Source organism: Quercus lobata, chromosome 2, assembly GCF_001633185.2.
Source record: "Quercus lobata isolate SW786 chromosome 2, ValleyOak3.0 Primary Assembly, whole genome shotgun sequence".
In the NCBI taxonomy this organism is placed as follows: Eukaryota; Viridiplantae; Streptophyta; class Magnoliopsida; order Fagales; family Fagaceae; genus Quercus; species Quercus lobata.
In genome coordinates, this window is record NC_044905.1 from 19,393,365 (window position 1) to 19,404,669 (window position 11,305).

General features: G+C 34.4%; 1 protein-coding gene across 1 annotated transcript; it reads right to left on the reverse strand.

The window, feature by feature from the left end:
* Window positions 1–8,674: 8,674 nt before the first annotated feature.
* Window positions 8,675–10,590, reverse strand: LOC115974868 (CBL-interacting serine/threonine-protein kinase 5-like). Its single transcript, XM_031095408.1, has one exon. The coding sequence runs from the start codon at window positions 10,242–10,244 to the stop codon at window positions 8,934–8,936; it is 1,311 nt and encodes a 436-aa protein (XP_030951268.1). The 5' UTR covers window positions 10,245–10,590; the 3' UTR covers window positions 8,675–8,933.
* Between the last annotated feature and the right edge of the window lie 715 nt (window positions 10,591–11,305).

Genomic DNA, 11,305 nt, shown 5'->3' on the forward strand with positions numbered 1-11,305 from the left:
ACACCCACACTCATCAAACCCACCACCACCAGGAACAAAAAGAAGAGAAAAGAAGCAAATCCAACACTGCCCACAGCCCACCACCACAATACTCAGCCTCAAACCCACCAACTTACCAAAGCCACCACTACCGTGAGAGAGGGAGTGATGAGAAAATGGGTCATCAATAGAGGCATGGGAGAGAAAGAAAGAGAAAATGGTGATCAGTGTGTGAGAAAGAGAGAGAGGAGATGTTGAGAGAGCACGTTGAAGAAAAATTTTCAGCCATGGGCCTAGCTAAACGCAGCCTCAATATCATAAAACGCAGCTTCAGAGCTGTTCTATAGCTGTGTTTAGTAAACGTGGCTATATGTCCAGTGGTGGAGCTGCATTTCACACAAACATCACTTTGTCGCTGCGTTTTTTGTAAACAAAGCTTCAAAAACGCAGCTCCAAAGCACGTTTTTTTGTAGCAAAGAGAGGAGTTGAAAGAGAGGAGTTGAAAGAAAAGAGAGAAAGAAAAGGGAAAACCAGAATAAAAAATTATATTTTGGTTTACAATTGTGCTACAGTGCCATCTTACATCTAGGATGGCACTGTAGCACATTTGTAAATTTTTTTGCAATTCCAAGATTTTGCAAGACCGGATGCTGGGTGATTTTTGTGGCTTGATTCTAAAATATAACAACATATGGCATATGGAAGACCGGATGTGAATGCTCTAATCCTAAAAGACTATGTTACTTAGCCTACAATTATAGGCTTCCATAGTATTGGTCATTATAATAAGCTTGGACCTTGAATGATACAAGATTGAGCCCAAATAGATCAAAGTCAAACAAACTTCCCACACTCCCTCCTTCACCATTCTATATTTTACCTCCTTCACCACTTTTTTTTTAATAGATAAGATAGAATCATAACCTATGACATCTACTCCACAACGATTGTTCTTATCATGAAGTTAAGAAATCAATCGGTTTTTGGTTTAGGTAAAGTTCGAACTTCAAATTTCTTATTTGACAACAAGAAACTTTTGTTGTTGAGCTAAATAAAACCCATACCTCCTTCACCACTTTTATATGCAATTTTTCTCTCACATTATTGAGGTTTTTTCTTCAATATTTATTAGATTTTACACTACATTTTATGGTAGTGTTATTTCTCCTCTTTCAAAAAGATTCAAATTCAAGTCTTCAAGTCATTATGAATGAGTTTTATTTATTTTCATATTTTGAAGAGCACTATGAATGAGATTTGTGAGATACAGAATTTGTCCTCTCATTTGAAAAAGATAGATATTAAGTATGCGTTTGCAAAGCATTGGGATGAAAATTTTGTGCGTTTTGCTGAGAAATGGTGGGTCCCACAACACTGTTTATGGGACCACCAAACTCAACAAAACGCAGATTTCTAGGTAAATTTGGGTCCTACAGCACTATTCACATCTTTAAAAATTATTTTGCTACAATGTTTTCAACAATAAATTTTCAGTTTTCAATTTTCAACAAATAAACGGTATCTAAACACACCCTAATTTAACTACATAACCATCCATCTCACTCAAATTCTTAAACGTTGCACCATTGTTCATATTTTTTTACCAATCCTGCAGGTGTAATGGGAAGAGATAGAAAAAGAAAAGGCTAGTAATTTAATTGGCACACAGGTAGTAGTGTTGGCAAAAAATACAAATAGGTCTTTCCCTTAATATATAACCCATTTTAATATGCTTTGCCCAAAATTTTATCTTTTATCTCTTTTTTTTTGTTGTGGGGTGGGGGTACCAAGTAAAGTAAACATGAAGAAGTATGGATTACTTGGTTAAACCCTGCGAATATGAAATGAAAATGGCCTATGGTGCTATTCCCTTTTGAAAAATATTTTGGGATAGATTTATTTTGTTTTGTTATGGACATGGAGTTCATTGCTTCATTCCAGGTGTCGAGGAGGTAAAGGTTCTGCTTTAGTGCTTTGGAAGAAAGCTTAAGGAATTGACATTCTTATTTGTTTGCATTAATCAGATATGACCCACTCTCAATAACCAACCACTCCCCTTCTTCGTGAGTGAAAAATACGAGAGATACAGGTATCCTCTCATCAACGATTGAAACTAATATGAATAGGTTGGGTCTGAGTTAAATATGATGACCCAAATATAATTCCTAACGTTTTTGGTCCGAGTTAGGTATAATTAGGTTGATATATAGTGCTTCATTCTAACGTAATTAATTATTTAGCCACTAAATTAATAAAAAATTGAATTTTAATTCCGCTTACACTAAATAGAAACTTATTGATATTTTGGCTTGATTGTAAAGAGTTCACCATAGAATTTACTGATATTTTAGCTTGATAGTAAGAGTTGTCACTAGAAACCCTATACTTGCAACAAAAAACTAAATAAATTTTTCTCAAACAGACATTTAATCCCACTTTAAAAAAAAAATTAATGATATTTTGGCTGGATTGTAAAGTGTCATCACCACGTAGAAATCCTATATATTTGAAATCACATATATATATATATATATATATATAAAAGTGGGGATCCAAAAAAATACCCTATAGTTTTAAATTTGTGCCAAATCAAATAAATTAAGAAAGAAAACAAAGGTATAAATAATATCATGAAAGGAAGAGTGCCGAATCAGTAGAAGAAGAGTTTGTTCCAAATTTGTAGAAGCAATAACCTACTACTTCTTTTTACAAAGAAAACAAAAGGTATAAATAGTAACTTGAAAGGAAGAGTGTCAAATTAGTAGAAGAAGAGTTTGTTCCAAATTTGTACAAGCAATTAATAATGCCTCTTGCCTCCCAAAAAGTCAAATCCTCAATCTGTCATACCTTAATAAATCCTTATTTTCACTAATAGGACCACCATGCCTCCTTGATTTATGAAGTTGCAGCTTATTGAATCGATTACTTGTTTACCAAAAATAAAAAATAAAAGGAATCGATTAATCTTAAAACATATTAAAATTCCTTTTTGACCAGGTGGATGTGACTTTGTAATGAATCATGTCTCCCAAATAATAAAGTGAGGAGGAAAATCCACAGTTCTAAAGCAACCTTCCCGTAAGTTAAGGATCTTTGCCCTGGTTAATTTGGCTTTACAGTAAATTTTCATCTTCCTTGTTCTACAATAAAGTGTTACTTTTCGATGAATAATATAACATGAATCTCAATCAATTTCTGGTAAAGGTCGGACATTGATTTTATGTTTACTATTTTCAATTAAAAGAAAACAAGAATATAAAACTAAAACAATTATGTGCCGACACACAGACAAGAACCAAAAAAAAGCAAAAGATAAAGAGGGAATAACAAAATCGGGAGACTGATCATAAGGAACAGCCAACTTTAGTTGAAGGGCCATTCTCGTATCTTGTCAAGATTAGGTATTCGATTACATGGACCAACATGAAAATGATCCATTCAATTATTATGTCGAAAATTCAAAATTCATCAATCCTATGTGATAATTGTTTTATATATCGGATTGATATAATACGATCAACGTATCTCTCTGGTTTGTTAGAGTAATGACTTTTATACCAAAGTCTAAAAGGTGAACCTCTAAGTTAAATAAGATACCATTGGATTTCAAAAGGCTAAGTTATTTATATTCATTTTCCAAACCTAAAGTGTGAATAGTGTTAGGCTACGTGGAACTTAATTTTGTGTTTGATATGGTTTGTGACCCAACCCATTTCTGATGCTTAATTCATAAAGTGAAGGCTTCGGTTGATAGGCCAAGTTGGAGGACAGCACCCGCAAGAAAAAAATTTGGCCCTATTTTAGCTCATTTTGAACCCGTAGTTTGGGTTTTTATTTGTCACTTCATATTAGGGTTTTATGTATTGATTTATTGTAACTACCACCTTTGTATTTTCTCTCTAACATAATGGAAATACAGCAACTCCGTAGACGTAAGTAAATTGTTGAATGTTGAACCACATAAATATCTTATGTTGCGTGATTGCCTTTGTGTGTTATTTTTCTTTCTATTTTTGTCTCTCACAAATCTGAAAATTCAGTTTTCTTCCTAATAAACAGAGTAGTTCAAATCTTATTAGCATTCTGAACATTCAACAATTCAAAGGAAAATTCTAAACATCATATCATATTCAAAGGCGATGCATTTTAGATTAAACAAACTAAACTAACACCAAGGGACTTGAATCAAAACTTCAATAAACTTGTATAAACAACATTAACTGAGTAACAAATTTACAAAGAAGAAATTACAAGCGTGTAGTCATGTACAAATTCTAAATCCTTATGAACTGTGAGAAAATCTCCTAATGAACTAAATAGTACAAGAGATTTGACATTTATATATAATAAGAGAATGATTTCTGTATATGTAGGTTTCTTAGTAGTAAGTGTTGTCTTCTTCTTGAGAATGAGCTTCTATTTATACTTAAGAATAGACAGTTTGTCACGGTTATTCTTTTCACGTGTCTTCTCATCCTTGAGATTTGACAATTACTAAACACCAGTGTTAGATGGTGCTCTGTAACTGCTTAGAACAGCTTCAATACCACTTTTATTCTTAATTTGCATCTAATTTTCATGGCCTGAAAACTGTTATAAAAACTGCCATGTATGCTTTTTTTTTTTCATTTTTTGAAGGGACTGCCATGAATGCTCTTACGGTCCCGTCTTCGACTTGTTGCATTTAAACCAATGAAAGAAAATTTTAATTTAATACCAAACCCATGTGTATGTATGTGTTTATGGTTTGCCTTTGCCAAAGAATTTTCCTTTTGTGCATAAGTAACCGTTGGTGCTTGCTTTTTGGTCAATTGTTGTCTGATTTAAAAAAAACTCGATAAGTAACCGTTGATGCTTTTTTGGTTAATTGTGGTCTGAAATGAAGCAGCTAAATTCTATCGAGAAGCTTTGTTAAAACTCGAAAAGTTGTGACCGACACGCAAATACTTCCCTGTAGCGTAGATCACATACCAACCATGAATCGAAATAGTTTGATTAATGCACCTTGTATTGCACATCACTTATGAGTTACGACTTATGCTGACCATCTTGATGAATAATGAATCTTAAAAGTTGGTGGGCACTGAGTCACTGACCAATTTACTGGCAAATTTAATGAAGCCCCAAAAATAAGAATGCTATTATATGCCTCGCTGTCTGCCTAGATAAGCACACACCATTTTCTTGCCTTTTCAAGTTTTTGTATGAAAGAAAAAAATGGTTTTCAAAATTTAATGAGAACACAAAACTCAAAGTCTAGATCGATGTGGCCACCGACCTCCACATGATTTTTTACTAAGAATTTCCCGTGATGATCACATTCTTGAAAATAACAATGCACATCATTATCGTTATAACGGGATCCAATTGATAGAACGTGTCGCGTATCTAACGCGTCCAGTGGTAACTGGCCACTGGACAGAAGTTGAGTCCATTAAATACATCTAATTACTCTTTTTAATTGAATTCAATTCACACTTAAGGTAAAATTTTCTTATCGATGGATCATTTTTATCACTTTGCTGGGAGTCTTTTCACTGAATATTGGTAAAAATTATGTTTATGGTGGTAATATGTGATTTGAGACAATTTTTTTTTTTTTAAAGATAAAAATTCTACTCTAAGTATATATGTATGTGAAACTTCTTCTTAAAAATTTAAACCTTGGTTCTTTCCTCTCACATCTCACAAATACTTATATTTATAGAGTGACTATTATATCAATGATATGCAATAGTATTTGTAGCAAGTTAGTGTAGGGATTGAGAAGAGAGACGTGACATTAAATTTAAATTTTCCATAATTTGAATATTCATTGCGCGAGATTCGAAACAATGCGGATTTTCTCTTTTGTCTCTCTTTCCCTATTAGTTAAGTGAGACAGAAGTCACAGAATGGGCAAATTTTATTTTCGACGTTATCATCAATTGCCTGTCTAATTGGAACTTGGACACGAGTCGCAAAATCCACCACCGAAGATTGATCGAGAAAATTTGACAATGAAAGTACAGCTACTTCTAATTCTTTCCCAACTACCAGCAGAGTGAAAGCCACTTTTCCTCGATCTTTCCAACTTTGTTCGGTGCCACGACTATTCAATTCAATATGTTCGGTTTTCAATAGTTTCGTGCTACATTTCGTTTGTCACAAAAAAACAAGTTGACCCATCACCAAAGCTCTGTCTTGTAATCCCACTATTTTGGGGTTGAAGTGATTAAAATATTAAATAAAAATTTACCCCTTTTTAAAAAAAAAATTACGTTAGCAGTTTTCTTAAATCCTTGAATATTGACCAGTGTAGATTGTCGACCAAGTTCTATCCAGAATCCCTTAGATTTTTTACATTATCATAATCTGGTTGGTAAATAAGGATTAGAAAAATTAAACAGAGGGCACAACTTGACGTAAAACACTGTTAAAGATAGAGGGCGATCTAGGGAAAAGAATGTGTGTCACAGTGTGATAATGTAATTTTATTTTTGACAGGTGTTTTCCACTGATTTGAATCAGTGTCTATTCACCTGAACCATAATTGATTCAAATGTAGATTAGTAAAGGGATGACTAATTTTCTTTTCTAATTGGTCCATCAATGCCAGCACCGGGCGGAAATCGGTTGTGTTAAATATTAGCATTGATACATCATGTTGAATATGCTAGTATGGATGCGGAAGCGAAAGCATAAAGTATAGAACACAATAACACACGATGGTTACGTGGTTCAGCCTAACGGCTTACATCCACGGAGGAAACCCTATAAGGGCTACATCAATAATATATTAGAGTGTAGTACAGATCCTGTGTTACAATGAATTATAACATGTGTATATATAGTAAACTAAACCCTAGACTAATAGACTTCTAGTACAAGTAGGAGACTTGGCTTGCACTCAAAGTAGAATTAGGCTTGAGCCTATACTAATGGGCTAATATATCTCTAACACCCCCTCTCAAACTCAAGATGGAAGCTTGATGAAATCTTGAGATTTGATAAGGTTGAGAAGATCCCTTGAATGAAGTTTGGCTCTGTGACGGTAGTTTGAGGAAGGCAATGGTCTTGCAGTGTTGATGCGACTTCTAACGGTGGCTTGACTATACCAGAGAGTTTTGACGGCAGCAGTAGGAAGCCAAAAAAAATGAACGCAGCGAAAAATAATACCGAGAAAGACAAAGATTGCTCTTAAATATACCATAAGGACAGAAAACCATGACCACAGGAAGGTGGCTCTTATACCATGTTAAATATTAGCATTGATACATCATGTTGAATATGCTAGTATGGATGCGGAAGCGAAAGCATAAAGTATAGAACACAATAACACACGATGGTTACGTGGTTCAGCCTAACGGCTTACATCCACGGAGGAAACCCTATAAAGGCTACATCAATAATATATTAGAGTGTAGTACAGATCCTGTGTTACAATGAATTATAACATATGTATATATAGTAAACTAAACCCTAGACTAATAGACTTCTAGTACAAGTAGGAGACTTGGCTTGCACTCAAAGTAGAATTAGGCTTGGGCCTATACTAATGGGCTAATATATCTCTAACAGGTTGGATGGAAAAATATTTTAGAGAAAATAAGAAGAAAATTTTTTTGAAGTGTATTTGGTTAAGTGAAAGGGAAGGAAAATAAATAATAGGACCTAGATGTTTTCTCTCCTAACCTACCAAATAAAATTTCTCCTAAAATAGAGAAAAAACTAAAAATAGAAAATAAAACTGGTTAATGAACAAAAATGCCCATATGCACTAGCACATTTCCTTTACCAATCTTTTTTTTCTTTTCCTTTTCTGAGCACGTTGCCTTTGCCATTTTTTTTTTCCTTTCCTGGTGCCTTTGCCAAATTTTCTTTTTCTTTTTCTTTTTCTTTCGTGGGCTCGTTGCCTCTCCCATTTTTTTTTCTTTTTTTCTTTTCCTTTCCTAGACGTTGCCTTCTTCCTTTTCTTTTTTATAATTTTTTTGGGTTGTGAGTGTGATAGTTGTTTTTTTTTTTTTTTTTAACTAAACATGATTTTTATTTAGCTAAAATACAAAACTGACTCTCTAACTTTCTTTAGATTTCATTTCAGTCCTCTAATTTTGTTTTCGTTCATTTTAGTCCTCTAAGTTTTAGATTTATTCAATTAAGGTCTTTTTATTAATTGAATTTTTTCAATTTAAAAAATTTAAAGAAAAATTTATAAAATTTAAAAATTAACCATAACATATAATAAAAGTCGATGAAAAAACCTAATTGAATAAACTTGAAAATTAGAGAACTGAAATGAATAAAAGTAAAATTAAAATGTCAGTTCTACATTTTACCCTTTTTATTTTTTAATAATTGGATGATAGCTTTTTTTTGTCACTTTTTTGTTTTAATTGGTTATCATTTTTTCACTAAAATACATGAATAAATTTATACAAACTCACTTTTTTTCATTAATCCACTTTTTCATTCCTAACCAAATAAAAACTAGAGAAATTAAATACTTTTCATACTCCCACTTTTCATCATCCCAACATTTTTCAACCTCACTCCACTCCTCCAACCAATCCCTAAATAACTTTCCCATTAATGTAATCAAATAGTTAACCATTGTTCCTTCCATGTATTTTCGCTTCGACCCAACAAAATTCTCAGCTCATAAAGAAAAATTTCGAACCATAATTAGCAAAACAATGAAAAACAAGCAAACACCAAATTATAAGGAGTAGAAAAAACTTATCATTTTTCTCCTTGACTTGTATCACATACTCTAATTTAGTTACCACAAACTATTTACAGATCATACTTTTTTTTCCCTTTCAAAACAACAAATTGAAAACAAAACAAGACAAAACCTAAGATGAAAAACAAAAAAGTTGCTTGTGTTTTTTTCTTGTCCTTCTCTTTGTTTCTTCTTTGTTTTTCTTGGGTGCTAATTGTATTGATCGAGTATGTAACAAACAAAAAGTAAAAAACTAATTAGCGTCACAGATAGTGTCACCTTGCCAAGTCCACACAATGTCTTTCAGTGCAGGCCTAACATCATGCTCACAAAACATAGCATATTCCAAAGTGTCACCAGAAGACTTCGAGAATTCAACAATGGCAACCTCAGGGGCAACCTCGAACACCTCTGCCACAACAGCTAGTTTACCTTTACGCCCTTCCAATTTGCCCTCCATTTTCACCTTGAAATCCTTCACTTTACACACCTTATAGCTCAGCCCCTTCGCCACTGCCTCGATCTTCGAAACGATTGCTTTGGCTGTACATCTCGAGGTGAACATAGACCCCACCTTCCTCTTGTTCTCGAACAAACTCGACAAGTCAAACCCGGAAGACATCGAGGAAATGAACTCGAACGCGTTGAAAAACTTGGGCGTATCGGGTTCCTCTTCAATCTCCTCGATCTCGGCCTTGACCTTGTCAGCATCTAATTGAGTCTGATCATTATGAATCACAGTTTCTTTGATCGGAAAACCTTTGCGAAACCAAGGGACACGCATTATAGCTGGGATCGAGATCCTCCTATCTGGGTCCGTAACAAGGAGTTTCGAAATCAATCGCTTGGAATCGAACGAAAACCACGGTGGAAACTCGTACTCAGCTTTGAAAATCTTGGAATACATTTTCATCAAATTCTCATCTTGAAAAGGAAGAAACCCAGCGAGCAACACATAGAGAACGACCCCACATGACCAAGTGTCAGCCTTCGCTCCATCGTACCCTTTTCTCCTCAACACCTCCGGTGCCACGTAAGCAGGGGTCCCACACTGAGTGTGCAAAAGACCATCGTTTCGTAGCTGTTCAGGTAAAGCAGAGAGACCAAAGTCGGAGACTTTAAGGTTCTCGTTCTCGTCGAGTAAGAGGTTTTCTGGCTTGAGGTCTCGATGTGACACGCCTCTACTGTGACAGAAATCAACGGCGCTGATCAACTGTTGGAAGTATTTGCGAGCTGAATCTTCTTTGAGCTTTCCTTTGGCTACTTTGGCGAAGAGCTCGCCTCCTTTAACGTACTCCATGACAAAGAAAATCTTGGTTTTTGTGGCTAACACTTCTTTGAGCTCCACCACGTTGGGGTGGCGAACTATGCGCATCACTGAGATCTCACGCTTGATTTGCTCCATCATACCTTCTTTCTTCTTCACTTGCTCCTTGTTTATCACTTTGATGGCTACGCTTTCACCTGTGTCGATTTCTTTGCCGTAGTAAACCTTTGCGAAAGTCCCTTTGCCTAAGAACCTTCCCATCTCGTATTTCCCAAACAAAACGTTCCTCTCCTCCATGGATTCAAACAAAAACAAAAATACAGATTGTGAATTGGTAATGATACTGGGATTTGCATAAAACTAAAAAAATTTCAAACGTTGCTTTGGTAAAAAGAAATGAATTTGGGATTTGGGTTTATAACACTGAACGAATATGGGGTAAAGGAATCCAGGAAAGAACGGCAGAGATGTAAATTTCGAAGGATTCCATGAAAGGGTTTTAGAGGAAAAAAAAGAAAGTGTGTGTTTGAGGGATTTATTAAGTGATTTTTTTCAAAGGAATTGAGAAAGACGAGGAAGAAGGTTGGCTTGTGACCATTGGATGTTGGAGCACCTGGTATTTTTCGTGGGTGCACATAGATTGAAAATAATTGTGAAATTTTTTATATAGGAGAGTGACCAAACGGGAAGAGGACACGTTGGAGGGAGAGAAACTTTTCATTTTATTTATTTATTTGAGTCGACATATAAATTTGGTTGAGATGGTCTACTGACACAAACTTTTTTATAATTATATCACAATTTTACCATGTAATTAGTTATAAACTGTGAAAATAAAATAGTGAGTTTATGTAACTTTGTGATCTCATTATTTACGAGTTGTAATGTAGTAAAATTGTTATAAAATTGTGGAAAAATTTTATTAATAGACTTACTCAATCTTTTTTTGAGAAAATAAATTATTTAAATGTTAGGTCATCTTTCATTTATTTTCTAGTACAGTGAGTTATCTCTGTAGTCTCGTTGTTGAATTGATTGCCCTTCATATATTGATGCACACATGGCAACCGGTAAGTCAGATGGGTCCCGTTAGGCATGATTGGATTTGACCCATAATTCTTGGATTTAAGCGATTACAAAACCTATAATAGTAACGCTATAATAGTAACGACAGACGTGTAAATTATTTTACAATTTTTTTTATAAATTATTGATGGAGGGAGTGATTATTTCTGTAGTCTCTGTTGTTGAACTGATTGCCCTTCATATATTGATACACACATGGCAATTGGTAAGTCGGATGGGTCTCGTTAAGCATGATTGGATTCGACCCATAATTTTTGGATTAAAGCGATTAA